The sequence below is a fragment of the Numenius arquata genome, chromosome Z (assembly GCF_964106895.1).
Source record: "Numenius arquata chromosome Z, bNumArq3.hap1.1, whole genome shotgun sequence".
Classification (NCBI taxonomy): domain Eukaryota; kingdom Metazoa; phylum Chordata; class Aves; order Charadriiformes; family Scolopacidae; genus Numenius; species Numenius arquata.
This window is the reverse complement of record NC_133616.1, coordinates 23380027-23402344: the sequence shown is the minus strand read 5'-3', so window position 1 is coordinate 23402344 and position 22318 is coordinate 23380027. Positions and strand designations below refer to the sequence as shown.

Sequence of the window (22318 nt, the reverse complement as noted above, 5' to 3'; positions counted from 1 at the left end):
GGGGTCTCTTCAAAAAAGAGCAGACCGTAAGAATAATTTGCACAGCCCACAGCTTACTTCTTGCTGATATTTGAGACATTCCTGGAAAGGAAAGCATCAGGGAATAAGCGCTTCACTGAATTTATGTTGCAGGCTACATTTGATCTGTAGGTGATAGGTTGGCCACCTATGTTGTAAAACACCTCTGTATGGCTGTTTAGTTTTGTTTGGTCAAGTTTTTCAAATTTAAAAGAATAAAAACTAAACAGGGATAGAAAACAGAAATAGGAAATACCAGAAGTGTTCATTGGAATCAAATTTCCTTCTGGGAGCAATCTTAACTTTAGGAGTTTCCTGGCTTTTGAATCCTTTCAAAAACATATTTTAGCACAGGCAAAGGCAGGTTTTGGAGGTTTTTTTGCTTTTTTTTTTTTTTTTTGTTTTCGGTTTAATCTTCTGTTTAAGATGGGAGAGAGGAAAATTTCAAAGCTATTTGGGCCTGCAAATCATTCAAGCTCTATAGCTTTCCATACTACTGCAAACAAGTCCCATACTTGCCACACCTGAGACAGCAAATCGCTGCCTAGGCCATCAGAAGAAAACAAACTAATCCTTTTTACACGCAATTGTGACCAACCACAGCCACCGTCCTTGTGTCTTGTCTAATTTTCTCTGGTACCAACACTCCTGTGAATAGACCTGGTGATAGAAATAACTTTGAAATACCTTAGTAGGCATTTTTGCAGTAAGTGATTAGATGCCATACTATGGATCAAATAACTTTATAAATTGACCCTTGTAGAATTATAAGGTTAGGACTTCCAATATCTAACACTGTAAAGAGACACATACCTTTTCCCCTCTTCTTTAACTCTTGTACAGAGGATGGAAAATGGTATTGTGCTGTAGGACAAGGTAGGAGGGATGAAAGGCTAAAAGAAGTTTTCCACAAGTGAAATGTATTACAAAGAACTTGATTAATTATTGTTGAATAGTTCCTAGCAGGGTTACATAAATCAAAATTAAGATCTACTAAAATATACATCCCTGTCATCTTATCTTATTTTCCTATGATGTCCAGGACAGGGCTGATACAAATTCATTAGAAGTGGTTTTAAGTCCCTTGATCCACATTGCCAACAGAGCCTTAGTACTCTTTGATTCAAAGTTAATGGGCTTTTGAATGTACAAAGTTTCCATAAACTTCTTAGTTTAGAGCTAAATCAGCTCGCTGCATGTATAAAGGTTTGCCAACCACTGCTTTGATGTTACTAAGCCTCAAGTTTCCAATCCCTTCTAGCTTCAACAGTTGATTATGAACATCTTCATAGCTGCATTGACATGCACTTATAAACCAATGTGTTTGATGTACTGCTCAGATTTTAAGTTAATGGTATTTTCCACTTCACAGGCAGTTTCATGTATTCAACAGTTTCAAACTTTCCCATTGTAGAAAAAACAAATATTTATATCAAACTTTACTTCCCTCATATTTGCATAATATATATATTATGCATATATAATGCATAATAAACCATATGCATTATACATAAACATAAGGTTTATGTAAAGTCTACATAAACCTTAGCTAATTTTGAAAAATAATTTTCATTATATTTAAAAAGGCTTTTCTTTTGTCAGTTCAGTTAAAAACTATTTCTGTTCATTTCACAACACCAAAAGGTGTGCATGAATTTAATCTCTTTAAAACAATTTAAAATGTTAAAAACCCCAGCTTGAACAGATGCCAAGTATGCAAACCTCTGTCCCAATGTTATCTTATGGCAAGCTGCAGAGCCAAGAAAAGTACTGTACAGAAATGCAAACTCTTGTAAATGTAATCAAGGATACTTCTGCATGGGCAGCATTTCCTTTGGAAGATTTTAGTAACTAAACTGATAGCACTTTCAAATACACATTGAAACATCATTGGGTAATCAGATAGGTGATCGAAGAGTACATATTTATTTTTACAAATAATAAGATTCTTTTAATGAAAAATAAAACATAATGGATTTTAAACTTTATTTTTACACAAATGAGAATAGAAACATTTCCAGAATTTTTTCTGCAATTTTTTCCCCAGGTTGTCAAACTATTACCTGATCTTCACGAGACGTCCCTTTCTTTGGCTGCTGCTTCCGCTTGTCTTCATATTTTCTCTTCTCTTGAAGGTATTCTTCAACAACACTGTTTGGAGCATGTTCCTCCTCTGAACAAGGAAATATATTTGGTTAAACAAATTAAATTTGGTTTTATGATTTAGTATCATTTTGGAGATCACTTGTGACTTCTGAAATACCAAGCAAAACACTTCCAAAAATTGTTTCAGTTGTATTGCTTTCTCAGCAAGTAGAATGATTTGCTACTTGCTGAAATGAAAAACACAACACTGTACTGGGCAGACAATGAGTCCAAAAATTTTTGTTTCAACTTTATTTTACTATGGAGCCAGGGAAAGCAGAGTAACAGAAACAAAAACTCTGATGTTAAGATGAGAAATGAAAACTGTTGTAACCCCTTTTACAAGTTTACCTTCATTTCTGAAGATCTTTCTTGGAGCAACCGAACTGTTGTGTGCATTAATATCATGTGACTATTTGTTACAGAGTAGACAAATACAGACAAATATTGCCTATAGACAAATTCACAGTTTTCCTGTTTTGTAAGCTGAAGTAGCCAAAAATCAAATCCTTGATCTTTCAATAGGGAAAAAAACCCATAACATTTTAATTTTGTCCACCTTGTCAATCAGGAAAAAAACCTCTGTACTAACAAAGTAATATCTGGGCTAGTCAACAGCTACTCTCCCTTGCCTTTTTTTAACAGTTTCTTCTCTGCAGAATATCCACAGACATGACAAATTAATAATTTAACAGGACAAAATCTGTATTCAAAAGTGATCAACACCATCCTTTCACACTTTCATCCTCTTGAATAGCATTAAGATAATTCACATATTGATTTCGTATACTTGAAATTTATTTACACTATTTACAGGATTGTTATTCCTGGTAAGGAACAGAAGAACACAACGTTACAGATGTCCATTGAAATGATGAACAGAAAATATTTATGAAGGAAATTGTTTCAACAAATTTCAGGATATACGTCCTCATCAACTGTAAATTTAAATAAAGCCCCGTATCAGTATTTTTTAGATGACTGCTGACAGTTATACAGAGAAAAATTCTGATTCCAAACTAAATTTCTCTCTCACCTAAAGTTTTTTATAAAGTTTATAAACATAAGATTTCATAATAAGAGGAAATAAATTTGTAATTGTACATCTACATATAAAATATTTGTTTATATATTTCTACAAATAAAATATCTTATTTTCTTTTTATCCTAATTTATAAATTGCATGTATGTATTTAAAGAATATCAGGGAAAACAATCAAACATACATAATATCATTCAGAGCTTTTTTTTCCTGTTTTCCAGTCGACATGTTGGATATAATGAACAACAGAGGATTACAGATACCAGCAAGATAAAGAAAAAACCCAAGTATCTAGAAACACCAAAAAAGATAAATGCATACACACAGACATTTAGGGATTATTAAACAGATGACTGAATGAAATCAAATCTGCCATAAAATCTCATGCAGCATAATTTCAGATCAACTGAAGAGAATAACAAAGTGCAGTATAAAACAAATTATAATGTCTCAGCTCCATCTTTCTCCCTATTATCTCAGTCTCTTCTACTAATAAAAAAACCCATTCTTAACTCAAGATCAACCCCTTGTGAAGACAAAACACTAGTTTTTGCATAAATTTATTTATCCAATCAAATTTGTTGACTGTGTGGAAACAACACATTGCCTTGTTTTACTAACATTTAGCTAACATCCAGATAAATAACTTGAACTACAAAACCACCTGCTTTCTTAAAGAAAACAACCTTTCAGGTGGCATTTAACTAAAGGACTACTTTGAAATTAATCCCATTTACCTGATGATAAGTATAATTGCCTTTCTATGATCAACGAAATAACTCAGAAGAGTGTTCTTGAAAACTTATGAAAACGTCAATCTCAAACTGGCCATAAACATTTAAATCTGAGATCCAAACTTCAATATAAATTTGCTGAATTTAAAGAAGATGCAATCCTTCGTCATACATGTCTTTTTACTAAGACTTTAGCTTAATCCAGTGCCGCTCAAATATAATTCTCATACAAATAGATTGAATTCCCCTGCAGTTGTGTGTTTGTGTATTTTTATCACACTCATATGGTTATCGCTTACTGTTAACACAAACAATTTAAATTTCAGTTTAAATCTTTTCTTGAGATTATTGTTTTCTTGGGTCTTTGCCTGTCAGAGTTTTTCTATTCCTCAACTTCATTCTCTCTGCCTCCTAGGAAAGCCTTTTCATAAGTTAGACAAAAGATAATCAGGTCCACCTGAACTAACTTCAGAGTGAGTCAACCAAAACAGTTATGCACTTGTATGCATCATATTTCTGCACGTTTCATTAAAATGACTTAAAGGCATGCTTGTATTTCTCCATGAGGTCTTACAACCTATTACTCCACACTAAAAGCAAGTAATACAACAGAAAGGACTTTCAAAAGCTCCTAAATCATTGGGTTTCTAACACATTTTAAAACTCCAAACAATAATTTCAAAACCACAGACAGTGTCTATTTTTCAATATAGATAAAATATTCGGTTTTGGTAAGTATCAAATCTTTGATAAAATTATTTGTGTCTGCATAAATAAACTCAGGTAATTAGGAAGCAAAAGAAAACATCTGGAAGAAAGATTTATTGGTGGGAAGAACCTTTTAAAAATTTAAAACCCTTTTTAAAGTGTAAAAATGGATTGTTGGCTGATACTTCCTATCTCCAAGTCAGCATCCCAGAGCCCCTCCAAATCTTCTGCAATAGAGATGGGAAAAATAGGAACCACAACACCATGTGATGGACTTGACCTTCACATCAAGGTTGACAAACTTAGGTCCACCTTGCTGATCCAGCAGAATGATAAGGATCATTATATCAGTCTTAAAATACTGAAGCTTCTAACTCCTCAATCTAAGAGGATTTATTCAGACAAAAATAAATTAAACATGACACAGATGTACAGCAGTGAAATAACAATTAAACACCTTATGTAAGTATCACAGGATGCACAAGATGCCAGTTTAAGTTACAGGGATCTTGCACACTTGTGCCCTAGAGGCTTCTCACCACAAAGTGTAAATAGCATCAGGCAAAGAAAGATTTTTTTCCTTAGTTTGAACAAGTTGCTGTTTACATTCTGTCAGTAAGGAAAGTGAGGAAAAAAAAAGAAAAAGACATCCTTCCTTATTTAAAATACACTTCATTGTACTTTTAACAGAATTTCTAAGTATATTGCTATTTACCTCAGCTAGCTTGAGTTACTGTCTAGAGAACCTTCATCTTACTGTGACAAAAACTTTAGCATTTAAGTAACTTATTTTCTTCCAGATATATTCTATCCTGAAATATTCCTTTAAGGAGTAACAGATGCCAACCTGATGGTTTAATCTAACGTAAAACTTTGGGTTTGGGATACGGTTTACAATGATAGCGTGAAACTAAGGAGGAGATTCAGAAGTCTTTAAACCAGAAAGGAAGAGATTGATTTAAAAAAATACAGAAGGGTTTATTTTGCTCACACTTAAATTAGGAACAGTTCAAATGATGTCAGTTTTTAACTACATAATTGCAGAAGTATAACAAAGACATGAGAACTTGATCCAAGGGTGTTGAACTGAACTGAATGGCAGTCTGGATGGTTTTATATCAATCCCTAAATATGAAGTGGAGCAGAAGAGAAAGCTTGATATTAAGCTTAATTCCTAAAGCACCTGGTAAATTTAATAGTGTAATAAACACACAACAAAAGTTGCATCAGACACACTCTATTTCAGAAACTGCAACTGAATTTTATCTTCTGCTTTATGAAAACTAAGAAGTATGAGTTTTAGGCGGCTGACTATGGTAGATAAGAAAAGTGCAATCACTGCCTATGCTGATATTCATGTCGGCCTTAATAACTGTGCTTCATTTCTAGCATTGCAGATGGAGTAACAGTGGCTTAACATGTACACCAATTTTGGGGCAGATAAGGTACAATTTGAGACAAATAGATTTCTGACAGCATGTATACAATTTTCCACAGTACAAACTTTGTTATTTTATCATTTTATTATTTGCATCAGTCTTGACAAACTTTGTAATAATGACTGACTTTGTAATAAAGGAGGTTGAATCTGTATAAAATCTAGAGATTTTGTTTCCTTTTTAAGAAAGGGACAATGAAGCTGCGCATAAAAAGTTTGTTGCAAAAAGAAGTGGTTTTGTTTGCTGAAAGTATTATCAGAACCACACTAATATTCAGAAGGGTAGAAACAATTCATATTGTGACAGAGAAAAATACCTGCTGTTTCTGAAGGTTTAATATCACCATAAAAAAGAAAGAGTCTACAGTACTGACGAGGATCAATAAAAGAATTTTGGTTTATGTTTTTTCTTTGATGAGGTACAGCTAGCATGAAGATTGTTACACAAATAGACTTAAGTATCTTACATTACAAAAGATTCCTGATATGCTGAACTTCACAAAAGTAATCCCATTAACTCTTGTAATGCACTTTGCATACGTAAGTATGAGTTCATGAAGAACGAAGGTAAGGTAATAAGGAGAGTGTACAAAGAAATCTCTATTAAAAGGCGCCCCAGTTTATTTAGCAGAGTTTGTATATGTTTTAAATGTGGTGGTCCCATTAATTTTCATCTGTGTTTCAAATGCACTCTTTAGAAACTCAGATGACACATTTCATATGGTAAAAGACCTACTAGACAGAAATGTCAAGAAATGCATGGTATAACTAGACTAAATACTGAAGGGGAAAACAAAAACCTGAGAAATGCTGGACAACTCTGTGTTTGAAATGAAAGAAGTTATGACTGAATGTTTTTGTGCATTAAAATAGGAGGCCTAAAACACATTCCTGTATTTGTGCAGTACATTCCACTTTCAGCTATTCATCAATATTCAGATAATATTGCATTCTTCTGGAATTACAGAGATATGCAGTACTGATTTTTAAAATTTTAATGAGATTCAAATCTTGAAATGCAAAACTATTTTTGCTCCAAAACCAAACAAAACCCTTATGAATTACAAAAGAAATTCTGATATGCGTTAATATTTCATAAATTAAAATGTTATTCCTATCAGAAGTGACAGATGGAAAACATAAAGCCACTTCATAAAATTAAGATCTAAGACAGATAAGACACTTCTAGAATCTTAAAAAAATTTTTAAAAAATTTTCTTCCAGCATTAAATACTATGTCTATGAAAATAAAAATATTAATTTGCTGTAAATGAGTATAAAAATGAATATACCAGAAAATACAATATGAAATAGCATTATGCTTGAAAATTTATAACATACTCTCCAGTATATTTTTGTTTAGGACTAATTCTCCTCCTGGGCTTTCATTGTACCTTTAACTTCTATTCAGTTACTGTTACTATAGCTCTGGCCTAAGTTCCCAAAGAGCCACTGTTTGCTTACAAGTTAGGTAAGAGGAAATATTTACTAACTGTGAATAACTGAATAGATTTGCTTACCCAATGAGCTTCCAGGGTTGACCTGACTACTGGATTTTCAGTTTGCTATAGTGAAAAAACCAACAGTTCTAGAACAAACTTTTTCATTCATTTAATCAACTCAAATAACAAAATCTTAGAAGTAATTCTTAGAGCTTCAAAGCATTTCTTTGAAAGTGCAGAGCCCACCAACTTGTAAAACAGTGTACACTTCAATATGCAACAGTGGAAGTTTCTGGTGAACATTTCTGAAATTTGGTAGCTTTCAGGCTCATAGTCCCAGTCTAAAAAGCGCTTAATTGTCTAATGTCAGTTAATTTTGAGCATATGCTTAAGTTTACTACTAAAATCAAAGCTGGCTTACAGTAAGGTTTTTGTCCTTGTTTCTTTTGTAGACAGAGAGACAAGAGGAAAAAACATTCACTTTAGCAGGGAAGAGACTGAATAGGGATGCTGGGTTACTCTAAGAGGTTAAATGAGGACAAAAAATGTAAATAGTGGAAGAAAACATAAAGGTTTGCAAAAGTGCAAGATGCATACTTTGATACAATGGAGCTATACTGTATATACTGTAAAATCTTCATACTTATTGTATTTGTGCTGCATAATTCACAAACCCTCAATATTTGGATTTCATTGTTTTCTTGATGTTCTCGAGGGTATAAAATTCTATTAGCCTCAGACTTCAAGAAAGCATCTTTCCATGTAAGACAGGACTTAAATGTTTAAGTGCCACTGACATTGCCCAAACTTAATAATAAAACAGAAATAAAACATAATCTTAAATTGGCAACCTTGTTAGATTTTGGGAGTTTCCCAAACGCTTCAATCATTTGATTCCTGTACCACAATTAAAGCAGAAAATAATGCCTCAGTAGAATTCTTATACTTGAATGTTGGTTTTTTACCTTACTTGTTGGGTTTCTTTGCTCATAGTATTTTGTAGCTGTTCTATTTTCTCATGTGTGACAATTAAATTTTACCATCCACAGACTATCAGACAGTTTATAAAAATGTTCTAACAAGAAAAACCTAAAATAGTCCTTCTTAAATACTACTATTTAAAACCAACATATAATTAAACAATTGGGCAGATGGTACTTGTCTAAAGCAAATTTCATTGAAGTATATTCACAGGTTTACACTATAGAACTTTGAAAAGTGTATCTTTTTCAAATATTTGATTAAGTACTTTGAAATGCTGAAGTAATTCAGCACTCAAATTATAGTGTTTGATGTAATTTCTGGCATCACTACAGCAAATGTCACATAAATGAAAAACATCTTATTTAAAGTAAGGTCTTGACAGCAGTCTGGCATAGTCAACAATCTTATTCACAAATTGGAAGGCTGGTTATAATCAAACATGTACAGAGGGAATTAGGTTTTTTCTCTGTCCTCTTGAAACAATGTAAACACATTTTCACAACCCAATCTTCCTTAATTACTCTAATCTCTGAATACAGAAAAAAATTAGGTAGGCATAATATGTGACATCAACAATTTGAAGTGTGATACCAATGCTAATGAAGATCTGTCAGTGGACATAAAATAGATGTGTCTCACTACCACCTGTTTATTAGCGTCCTCTCAGAATTCGTTCTGATCTTGCAAAAGTCCAGTATGATCTAAGCCTTATTCTCACAGTTCTGTGATCTTCAGTGAATTTCTCTGAGTGCAGTTTCAAGTTTTGGCTGAGACCCACTGTTTCTTAATCAAGCACAGAATCATATTAATGCAGTTACACAGCCTCTTGAACTAGCATTTTTTCCTAATGCAGCCAACTCAGAGCATAGGCAGCCACTGTCCAAGTGTCTGCACCATCCTCATAGACATACCTGATACAGTGTGACACAACTCACTCTCCATCCCACATTCCCCAAGAGGCCAGTCTGAGAACAATGGAAACATCTCTTGCTACATACACTTCATTTCCTGATAGTAGTCTGTTTTAAATATATGCAATTTCTTATATGTAAACTAATATGGAATAGGTAAACTGTTACAAATTTATCAGACTGTCTTGCATGTTGACAGCTCTATAGCACTGATGAAAATTCAGGCCAATAAACAAAAAATGACTAAGTGAAAGAAGTGAGATGTAATAAATGCTTTTGACTCTAGGGCAAAATTACTTGCTCAGGTACAACACTTTTACTGCTATTAGATTTCATTATATACAAACCAAAGTTTGCATATAATGCATATAATGAAATACATATATTTCAGTTTCGTACTAGAAAACAAATTGAACATGATTTTACATTGTAATGTGGCTGTGGTTGTGTGGTTGTTGCTACAAAGGCATTAACTGTAAAAGCACAGTTGTATTATTGCACTTGTTTCCAAGTGTTGTAACACCAAAAAAGATACTGAACAGTTGGATACAAACTAGCAGAAGACTAGATGAACTAATTAATTAGTAGATACTTTAAGATATGTCTAATTTAGGTAGGGAGTGGGATGGAAGAGTTGAATCTTAAGTATTTAAAGACGGTAAGTTTCCATCTTTAATGCTTGCATGAGTGGCTTTTGCTTTACTTATTAAGCTGTCTTTATCTCAACACACAAGCTTTCTCACTTTTACTCTTCTGATTTTCTCCCCCACCCCATCAAGGTTGGGAAACTGAGCGAGCGGCTGTGTCGTCCTGGTTGCTGGCTGAGGTTAAACCATGGCAACAAACTACTTACTAAAGACAGCAAATGAAACTTCAAATGACATACAATGTGATCTGTAAAACGTTGCAAAAGACACTTACTCTACATTTAAAAATCTGTTTTATTTAAAAGCTCAGTTCCTCTCTCTAAATCTGAATTTTGGCAATGCTGACAAGTGAGCTGGTGTCCTGATAAATTAGCAAAGACAATCTGACTCCTGAACTTTTAAGGACAGATTAAAAAAAATTTACTTAAGATTGAATCTCTACCTTGTTCTTTTTTGCTTCCTGCTGGCTCTGAAAAAATATCCAAACTGAGAGCTAGAAATGGATTTAGAAAAAATATTAAAGCATGGGTGAAGAAAAAAGTGTTGATTACATACCTAGCTGTGAACTGAATCTACCAACCCAGCACAAAACTATCCTACCAAAGAAAAAAACAGAACACTTCTTCCAACTTAAAATGAACCAGATCAGTAACAGCTCCAACATGGACTTGTGGAAGCGAAGAGAGGGTGCCACTCAGCTCTTCATTTTAACAACTGCGCATGAAAATGCAACATTAGCACATACATTTTTTCCCCTTCTCTATCTCATATATTTTTTCAGTCTGCAAATTTAATAAAGGTAATCTGTTGTTTTCTCCAGATCACTAATAAACAGATTCCCAGGACTCCTGCTTTCCAGACTGATTACAAACAACTCTCTTAAAAGCATTTTGTTAATGTTTTATTAATGTTAATGTCTCTGGGACTGTTTTATCCAACTCCCTAATATGCTTCAGTGAACGTCATCAAGTTCAAATGATTTTAAAGCACATAATTTATCTAAGTCATCTCTAATTGCTTGTTCTGTACCTGAACGCTTCCTTCTGTGTCACTGATCATATGTAACCATATGATCAAAGTTGACCACTATGCTAAAGACAGAGTGAAAACAAGCATTCAAGCTTATTTCCTCTTTCTTTAGCCAAAGACAACCAACTCCCTTCTTGTTCATTCATCTCCTGTAACTGTATTTTCATTAATCATTTTGCCCCTCACTACTTGCATCTCATTTAATGTCTTTTAAATTTTGTCTTAAATTTTACAATACGTTTATTTTCAGAAATTTTAGTTAGGTACTTCAAGAACATGTTGAATAGGTTCTTTCCTGCCATGTATCTTTCTCAACAGGTACTGGAAGACGCCACTTCCTGTACTCTGACAGTAATCACAAAAAGGAAAACCAAGATTATTCAAGATTATTTTCACCATTAGCTGTTACCTACAGATTTTCCATAGGTTTATCTCCTACCTGCTATTTATTTCAAAGAAAGCAAAAAATCCAACAACCCTAGTATATAAACTCCCCTTCCTTGAATAAAAAGTGTCATTCAAAACTGTACCATAGTAGTAACTATGAGTATTGCCCAAGTATTACTTTAATCAGTCACTGTAAAGGTGGATTTACTCAAATTGCTCCACAGCAAGTCTTCTGACTTAACTGGCACCAGAACAGGGATAACGTTTAAGTCATAGTATTACAACTGCCATACATGGCACTATTCAATATAATTTATCATATATGTACATAAGACTACTCTTTACCTTTTCTACACTTCTACTTGCAAGGTTTTTTTTACGTGACCAGTGGCAGCATTCATTATCTTGCCAATGAGATCTTATATTCATTCAGTGATTGAGCACGATTCCTAGAACTTTTTCAGAGCCACTACTTTGTAAAATTTGGTGCTAGATTTCGTATACAAATTCAATATACTACATTTTTTTTCTTGCAAAACTGGTTGCTGACTAAGCTTACCTGTTACTCAAGAGCGTCCATGAGTTTTTGCTGAAAACATTGATGTTAATGTTAAACTTTCTACTGCTCTTCTAAATTATGTGTTACATGGAATTTTTTCTAAATAATTTTATATTTTCTTCCAGATTTCTTACAGTATTGAGAACTGGACCAAGAATCCACTCCAAAAACGTGTCTGGCAACTCCAGAGTGCCTAAAAAACAGCCTGTTTTTTACCCTTCAGTTCAGCACTACAACATCCACCTTACATACTATTATAAACTTATCAATTTATGCACATTTAGAAAGAAATAGAGTATAAAATTTATCTGACAATGAAGAGGGCATCTGAAGATCCCATTTTGCTAAGGTTTATGGAAAATAAACATGGAACTGACTTTCTGCATTTGAGTTCCACTGGTGTCATATGATGCATAAAAGTCTGAAGTCAGTAGCTTTGAGTTCAAAGTTAACCATCTGCATTTAAGTACCTTTCCAAGTCGGAATGCCAAGACGACTTTCCAAGTCAGAGGTCAGAATAGATATGTCCCCACCAAAGAATTCAATCATATGCCATGATATTTTAACTCTAGAAGCTTGCCCAGCTACACAGATGTATCTAAAAAACGTTTGGAAAGACAAATACTACCTTGTTTGAAAGAATGGATACTACTGGTATAAGTTATCCATATACTGGCATCCTTACATTACTAACACTCTTAGGGAAAACTAATTTTCTTGGGAAAAAAATAATTACATTTCAACAACATAGTGTCTACATTTGTCCACATGAAACACAAAACTACTGAAAAACTTTAAAGCTGTAATGCTAACTGGAGATCTACACAACATCTGCTATAATATACTCTTACCTTCCTTTTCTTTGGGTTTTAAAGCTCTTTCTTCTTTTTTCTGCTTTGCTTCCAGCAGTTCACGTTTCAGCTGTCGTGCTTCTTTCCGTAGCTCCTCACTGCAAAGACAAAAATATTTACAAGAATTTAATCTTCTGGGAATGTAAAGCCACTCAGGAGAAACAGAATCGAAGTTAATGGGCAGTAAATCTCTGATATAAACAATGGGAATCTACTGACTCACTGATGCATGGAACGGGGCTTAAAAATCAATTAGAACCTAAGAAGATTCATATTTTCATTAGCAGAGACAACAAAAGAACGTAACAGATGACTTATTTTAAGACCCCATTAGAAATATCTCAAGGACATGAATAATAAAACAACGAACTTTCATTTGTATTTTTAATTTAGCATTTTAATATTTAACCATGAGAACCATACAAAGAGAATTTGAAACAGAGGCACTGCCAAATAAATATTACACGTGTTACAAAATTCTGTTTACTGAAGTAATAAATCTTAGCATCCTAGATTTCTTAGATGGACAGGCAATGTAGTTCTTACTGTAGTAGTTGTGAGTGATAAAGACATGATATCTATGTAAGCATATATTATTACCTATGAAAATTCATTTCACTTTACAAATTTTACCAAAAAACCCAAATCAGGTAACAATAGAAAGAAGAACCCAAAATTTATAAGTCATTGTGACAATATCAACTGAAATACCCGTCTTCATAGAATCACAGACTGGAAGGGACATCTGAAGATCAGCCAGTCCACCTCTCCTGCTCACAGCAGGGCCAGAATAGGTTGCCAAGAGCATTGTTCAGTCAGGTTTTGAATATCCAAAGATGGAGACTCCACAACTTCTCAGCGCAACCACTGCTTGTCCTCCCTCAATGCAAACAAAGCTCTTTTGGATGTTTAACAGGAATTCCTTGAATTTCAGCTCATGCCTATTTGTGCTAGTCTAATGGTTACCAGTGGAACAGAACGATAACTACTGCTTCAAGTTTTTCTGGTGTTAGAATCTGTTATTCCCACCTTTTTTCCCAATAAATTAAGTTCCATTAAGTATTCATCAAAGCCAGTGAACAGCAATAATTACCATGCAGGAACATAGCATGCAAGCACCTCCCTGCAGCTGTTTTATGTACCTCAGTTCTCAGCTGTAATACCATTACTGACAACACAACGGCCTTTTTAAAGCAAAGACTTGGAATTGTACGGTGATGACTTCTTTTGAACTTCATTGTAAAAGCATTAAAACAGTCAACTACAGCAGTAGGTCTTAATTTTCAATAGTGTGGCAGAAGCTGCATGAAACCAGATTTACAGCTTATACATAAGGCTTTTACTTTTCTATCCTGAGAAGAAAATCATAGGGGAAGGATAAAAAGACATTTTTAACGCAAGTAACTCCATTGCTTTTATATAAACTGGGGATAGTATGGTAAGGAAGCTGCATTACAACACTAATCTAGCATACTGTAGTATTTCTTACAGAAGTTGTACAGCAGGAACAACATATGTGTCAATAATAGTTATATTTTTCCAACTGGAAAGAGGTTTTTTTGAAAAAGACAGAAAGTCCTAATTCCTAGACAGCCTAATACTAAAATGTTTTTTCAAGCTCCCTCTATGATCAGTACTAGGTCAACCAGGACTTTGATACTTGCTCCTTGTAGATTCCGTACTTTCTATATTTTTTATTCCTAGGTTCACTTTACCAAGTCAGGTTGATGAGAAAGGTAATCCATAAAGCCTGCATGCTAAAGAGAAAGCCACAAGAACTGACTGATAGCAAAGCCAGGCTATATTCACAAGCCAGATTTACTGGAATAGAACTAGAAATAACTGACTTTTTGTAAATAAGAAAATGTCAAATTGATGAGGTAGAGCAGAATCAAAATAAAGGACTACAAATTAGTCTGTACCTGGCCCCTGCATCTTTGAAGCACAGGTCTTTGCATGCAGTAAATTGCCTCCTGTCCCTGGAAAGTTTCTGTTGCCACAGAGGTGTAGCTCTGTCTGCTCCAAACTTGCTCTCTTGGTCAAGCTGCCATGCTGCAGTTCTCCCTCTATTTCTTCCTCTTCTTGCCACTTCCTGCAGCCTGGAAGCTGTCCTCCCTCCCTCAACACAAAGAGGTAATCCCACAGCAGGTGTAATCTCCTCCCCTGCCTACTTACCACCATTTTGAAGGGCCAAAATGCACAAACGGAAAACAATTAACACGCAACTGTTCAACTGTTTTTTCTCTTCCTGAAATGGCATTGCCAATGTTGCATACAAACCCCAAAAGTATTTCCTTCCTAAATTTCATATTTTGAAAACAGAAAAGTAGCTCATTCTTTAAAATGCTAACCTTTTATTTCCACAGTTTGTGAAGAAAGCTTCAGTGAAATTGCTTAAGTACCAAGCTGGATTCCACCTTGCAGACTAGATAGCATGAACTGAATTTCCAACTACCAGTGATTTTTTTATAGCTTTTGAAAGTAAACTACATTTTATAGTAAAATGAAAGCCATAACTTTTCAAATACTGGCTAGCATTAGTTTATGCATAAACAACAGCTTTTAACCTTTTATCTGAAGTATCTTAGACATTATTTTTCTATAGTTATTGCAATCTCCTAACTACATAACTCTCAGTAGCTTTTTCTGACTGAAGTTGGAACATCTTGAAAGATAACAGCTGTTAAACAACTTTACCAATAGACTTATACTATCCTATAGCCAAGCACAATGGTCATAACTGTCTCAACCATTTGTTCCATATTCAATATCAAGCAAAGAAATAACTCTGTGTATATGTGTGTGTATATCCATGCATGGATACAATTATGCATTGAATGCTTCTGAAGAAATGCATTATAGAGCATATCCTTTTTCTATGAGTAACATTGCCAAAATGTAGGCAATGGGGTGTCTAGGAGACTTAGCTCCAAAAAGCACTATGAGAAAAAAGAAAACCCCCAAACCTGCCTGCACCCTCAGCAAGTCTGCAGATGACACAAAGCTGAGTGGTGAGGTTGACACACCTGAGGGACAGGATGCCACCCAGAAGGATCTAGATAAGTTTGTAAAGTGGGTCCATGTAAAACTCAGGAAGTTCAACAAGGCCCAGTGCAGGGTCCTGCACATGGGTCAGGACAACTGTGGTATTGATACAGACTGGGGGATGAAGGAACTGAGAGCAGCTCTGCCAACAAGGACCTGGGGGTACTGGTGGATGAAAAGCTGGAGAGAGAAGGCTTGGGGAGACTTTATTGTGGCCTTTCAGTACTTAAAGGGGGCTTATAAGAAAGATGGGGACAAACTTTTTAGCAGGGCTTGTTGCAATAGAATAGGGGAGTAATGATTTCACACTAGAAGAGGGCAGATTTAGACCAGATATATGGAAAAAATTTTTTACTCTGCGAGTGCTGAAACACTGGAACAGGTTGCCCAGAGAGGTGTTAGGTGCCCCCACCCTGGAAGTGTTCAAGGCCAGGTTGGACAGGGCTCTGAGCAACCTGATCTAGTTGAAGATGTCCCTGCTTATTGCAGGGGGGTTGGACTAGGTGATCTTTAAAGGTCCCTTCCAACCCAAACCATTCTGATTCTATGATTCAATCACTATTTGACTGCTAATCTCTAAGACAGCAATAAAGTGTATCAACATATCTCAAACAATTTAGCTTGCACCGATTGACTGAGAAGTACCTTTTCTTCAGCACAGCAGAAGTACCTTCATGATTTATTTGCGGTTTTATGCGCTTTATGGCGAAGCAGGACTCAGACACACAGAAGTATTGGTCTGGAAATTCTTCCTGTATTTTCTATGATCCCAAAATTAAAAGATTATGTTCATTGATATTTGCAATACATAAGCTGAAAAAGTTTCTTGACTCCAAGTCTAAGACTGTTTCAGAGATTAATGTCACAGGTCATATAAAGTTAGAATACCCTAGAAGCCTAGAGACATCCATATGGCTAGACAGACTCCACACACAATCTGATGGAGACTGCTTGGCCTTAATCCTCCTACTGAATTTGAAAGAAACCAGATTTTGGCGGATCAAGATTCCAACCCTATTAAATGTAATGGGAAGCAGTGGCTTGAAAACAGGACTAAAGGTTAGTAACATAACTCTTATAGTTGGTTCTGTCACTAAGGATCTAACCCACAAGTGAGCAAGCACACACTTGCTACACTGTGCCCTTAGCTGATGAGCTGTGAGCAAGCCTAGATCCAAAAACTCATGATTGTACTGCTCTGGAATGGAGTTTCACTATCTTACCCATTTTACTAATTCAAGCTCAGGTCTTTTTTGGAATGGTTAAAATGCCTGCAAAACCCACTTGTAGTGCTTGTTTACTACAGGAGATCTTCCATCTCTCAGTTTTCAGCTGTACCAGTATTTCAATATACTTTTATCTTAGTAGTAGAGTTTTCTGCAGTTATATTTATAACATCATATAATCCACGCTTCAGCTTTCTTACAGATCTATTTTATTTTTCTTTTGTATTTTAAAACATGAATTAATACTTGGTTAATAAGGAATAAAATCAATTGGAAATTTAGCCAAAAATTCTAAGCGAAATGAATACGCCTGTTTCTAAGTGCCATGTACTGAAGATGTCTTGCTGCAAATAACAAGGGGTCTTCTAAATTTACAAAGTTATTTCTTAATTCAAAAAGGAGAAGTTCTATATTTGACTTCACTTTGGCAGAAGAAAAGAGAACTGATTTCAGAAATAAACAGTAATTGTGATTTTGGTGTAAGTGGCCATATGATTATACTTGCTACGCACAGACATAAACCCACCCCTCTTTCTTTATATACATATATATATATGTATCTCTTTGTACTTGTATGCTCATGCACACATATAGATAAACCATAACTGCCTGTATTTATTTAAGCACATAAAAACTGTAACTCATAAAATATATACAATACACAAACATAACTAAGTCATTGAGAGGCACAGTACCTTATTCAACTGTGATTTAGGGAAAAGGTGATTGCATATATTAAAAATTTGAATTTAGATATTCTCCATCCAGTGATGACAAAGCTCAGTAGAGGCTAAAATTCATTTGATGCCTACATTTCGATCACAAAATGCCTGAAAACTTTGCCTCCTATGCATTTCCAAATTTATCCCAACTCCAATCTAAACTTCACTACCATTCAGTGTTTTCACAACTCCCCCTCTAAACTCCACCTAAGCCCCTAGAGGGGCCCAAACTGCTTGAGGTTACCCTAGCACACAGCCATTCACTGATCCTGGTACAAACAATATTAAACAAGGCCACATTTCTTTCAAAACTTAAGTATTTAGGTAGTGCCAAAACTATACAGATAGCCTCACAGCCAGAGGCTTCACTCAGATAAACCTGGATTCAACCCCTTCCTATGACAGGCAGTCACATTTTTTTTCCCAAAGTTATTAATTTCATAAAAAGCACGTTCCATATTCCCTTTCTTCACAGAATCACAGAATATTTTTGGTTGGATGGAACCTTTGAAATCATCAAGTCCAACCAACAAAAACAACAAAAAACCAAAACACCAAAAACAAACAAACAAAAACCCCCCAAAATGCCAGAGCACCAACACCAAAACCAAACCAAACCAAACGCCCACAACCACACACCACCCCACCCACAAACAGACACAAACCAACATTCTCAGGCACTAGAGCATGCCCTGAATTGCCATGTCTACATACTTCTTACATACCTCCAGGGATGGTGACTCCACCACCTCCCTGGGCAGGCTGTTCCAGTGCCTGACCACTCTCTCAGTAAAGTAATTCTTCCTAATATCTAATCTAATCCTCCCCTGCCGCAACTTCAGACCATTTCCTCTGGTCCTGCCATTATTCCCTTGGGAGACGAGGCCAACACCCACCTGTCTACAACCTCCTTTCAGGTAGTTGTAGAGGGCAATGAGATCCCCCCTTAGCCTCCTCTTCTCCAAACTAAACATGCCCAGTTCCCTCAGCCTCTCCTCTTATGACTTGTTCTCTAGACCCCTCACCAGCTTGGTGGCTCTCCTCTGGACACACTCCAGCAGCTCAATGTCTTTCCTGTAGTGAGGGGCCCAGAACTGAACACAGTACTCAAGGGGAGGCCTCACCAGTGCCGAGTACAGAGGCACGATCACTTCCCTACTCCTGCTGGCCACGCTATTCCTGATACAGGCCAGGATGCTGTTGGTCTTCTTGGCCCCCTGGGCACACTGCTGGCTCATGTTAAGCCGGCTGTCCACCAACACCCCCAGGTCCTTTTCTGCTGGGCAGCTTTCAGCCACTCTTCCCCAAGCCTGTAGCGTTGCCTGGGGTTATTGTGACCAAAATGCAGGACCCGGCACTTGGCCTCATTAAACTTCATCTCATGGGCCTTGGCCCATTGATCCAACCTGTCCAGGTCCCTCTGTAGAGCCTGCCGACCCTCAAGCAGATCAACACTCCCACCTACTTTGGTGTCATCTGCAAACTTACTGAGGGTGCACTCAATCCCCTTATCCAGATCATCAATAAAGACATTAAACAAGACTGGCCCCAAAACTGAGCCCTGAGGGACACCACTGGTGACCAGGCACCAATTGGATTTCACCCCATTAATTACAACTCTCTGGGCACGGCCATCCAGCCAGTTTTTTACCCAGTGAAGAGTACACTTGTCTATGCCATGATTTGCCAGCTTCTCCAGGAGAATGCTGTGGGGGACGGTGTCAAAGGCCTTACCAAAGTCCAGGTAGACAACGTCCACAGCCTTCCCCGCATCAAGAAGGTGGGTCACATGGTCATAGGAAGAGATCAAGTTGGTTAAGCAGGACCTCCCTTTCATAAACCCATGCTGGCTGGCCCTGATCCTTTGGGTGCCCTGCACTTGCCATGAGAGCTCACTCAAGATGATCCTCTCCATGATCTTTCCCGGTACCGGGGTCAGACTGACAGGCCTATAGTTTCCCGGATCATCCTTCCGGCCCTTGTTGTAGATGGGCTTCACATTGGCCACCGTCCAGTCATCTGGTACCTCTCCTGTTGACCAGGAATGTTGACAGATAATGGAGAGAGGCTTGGTGAGCTCTCCCGCCAGCTCCCTGAGTACCCTCTTTTCACCCTTTAATTCTTAAATTTATTAATGAAACATTTCAATGCCTATTATAACATTACCACCCATGATTTATACAGAAAGGTCATTCTAGAACTGACAAGCGGAGACCCTAATAATATCAGAGACAATGAGGAAGAATCCCTATTGAGATGATAGCTTTTAGTTTCTAATAGATACTCTTGAAAAATGAATAATATTCTGGTTGAGAATTCCAATTCTAAGTTAAAACATAAATAGTATTTCCAAATAGAGAACTTCAATGATAAAACAAACTAATATAAATGTCACATTTGTACAACTAACTGTTTGTGGAATGTTTCGAAAAATCAAGGGAAATGTCTGTTCTACAATGTCAGTTTTGAAGCCTTTTCTGATATTCCCCCTTCTGCCCCTTAGGGTACCTGCAAAACATACAACTCTTGGAATGGATAGCAAATTCCCCCATTTGGCATGTAGATCTAAGACTTTTCTAAGGGTTCAAGAATCTTATTTTTGTCTGGATTACATTACTGTTCATCTCTAACACTGCAAAGATTTTACAACTGCAAAAATGAGAATGAAAATTATGGGTTGGGAATATGCAGCGTGTCTTTTTGACAGCCTGGTTTTGCTGTAGGGGTCAGGCATATGTCTTCCGGTCTTCTGCAAATGGTACATCTCAGTCGTGTCTCAAATAAGATGATAATATAAAAATGGTAGAAGACATATTCAGCAACTCTTGACGCTGGGAACTTGTAAACAAAATATTTTAATATAGCTGCTGGGCCCTGTATGGACACCTGCACTAATGCTAATGCTAGCAGTTAATGCTGGTTTTGACTTTAACAGTACTTACTATACTACAGTTTGCAATTAGTACTGTAACTCTTTCTTCAAAAAACTTCTGCACTGAAAGACCTTATGGATGAATTGCGAGTATTTATACATTTCATCTAGGACTACTGAAAGATATCAATGCTGAAATCTAATACGGCTGGCATGTTTATTAAAGACTACATGGGTAACCATCACTGCCTTTCCATTTCCATAAACCTGAGTGTAAATAAGTGGATCACATAATTAAAGCATCAGGTAATTGGCACTCTATTTTAATGTAATTATGTGTACTGGACTGTAAACTACACTGTATGTCAGCAGTCTCAGTACTGAGCAATGAATTCTCACAGGCTGAGATTGATGAAGAATGTTACTATTTTACTCTGCTAGAAGAAGCTTAGCAAAACAGCAGGGCCGGCAGACTGAGCATGAAGTATAAACTTGCGCAAGAAGAAGAAAGATATTAAGGGAGAAGCAATATATTTCATTACAGCAACTAAGACAGCTGGAGAGGCGAAAAACCCACAGGTTTCAGGGTACATGAGCTCTTCTTCAGCTAGTTTGTTTCTCTTCCACAGTTTGCTTAATAAAAGATATTACCTTTCCCTACAAACTTTCTTCGCTTACATTGTTCAGCCACCAGTTACATTGCCAGAAACTGCAGATGTATGCATTAGGGCATGTATAGAAGCATAAATCATAGTTTTAGCTTAAGGCTGATTTTACGCACTATCTATACTTATATGTTAACAGCAGATTCTGGAACAGATAGAAGAACCTAAATTTTCCCAGTGTAAGAGAAGAAACTCACTTTGGCTAATGTAAGATAGGCAACATGGTTAAACTAAAACAAATAAACAGAAACTCTGGAGGAGACTGCCAGCATCTCTCATCCAGAACAATGGTATATCTATCTGGATTGCAAATGCTTAGCTTAATGCTTGATAGATACGCATTTGCCTTTTTTCTTTTTTTGTAATAGCACACTACATTGGTCATCCACAGCTGTTGTAATTAAGAGGTTTTCCTCCTCCTCTGTCACTTCGGAATGATGGCTTGCAGGATGAATTCTTGTTTTAGTTCCTTACTAGGTTCCTTCCAACCTAGACAATTCTATGATTCTATATACAGTTAGCCTAGAAAAAAAGATTATTTTTGCTCAGGAAATACCTAAAGACAAGTTAGTGTAGCAGAATCTCTTTTAGTAAACCAAATCAAGATACTTTTCTGTTAGCCACTAATCATTGTCTTTAATTATTCTTGCTTTCAAATCTAGACTATTGTATTATATTGTTCTATCATCTTTGAGAAAGCAGACCAAATCTGTAAGTCATTCTGAAAATTTAGAAGAGTAGTTTCACCAGGTAAGTCAGACAAGTTCTAATGTCTAAAATAAAAGTCCTAAATGCTTTAGAAGAAACATGGATGCTTCCTGTAAAACAATAAAAAGTATTAGATGGAATGCAAAGCTCACAAAAAAGGGACCAGAAAGGCAAGGAATTAAACA

At 36.1% G+C, this 22318-nt stretch overlaps 1 protein-coding gene across 2 annotated transcripts in view; it reads right to left on the bottom strand.

Moving 5' to 3' along the window:
• CWC27 (CWC27 spliceosome associated cyclophilin) overlaps nt 1-22318 on the bottom strand; it is a 116536-nt gene that overhangs the window by 20225 nt on the left and 73993 nt on the right. The window contains exons 11-12 of one of the 2 annotated variants that reach the window (XM_074166896.1): nt 12896-12993; nt 2082-2191 (exon numbers count right to left, since the gene is read on the bottom strand). In XM_074166896.1, coding sequence (XP_074022997.1) covers nt 2082-2191; nt 12896-12993 — 208 coding nt within the window. Of the gene's footprint in view, nt 1-2081; nt 2192-12889; nt 12994-22318 lie in introns of both variants that reach the window. The other variant, XM_074166897.1, reaches the window with a different exon arrangement.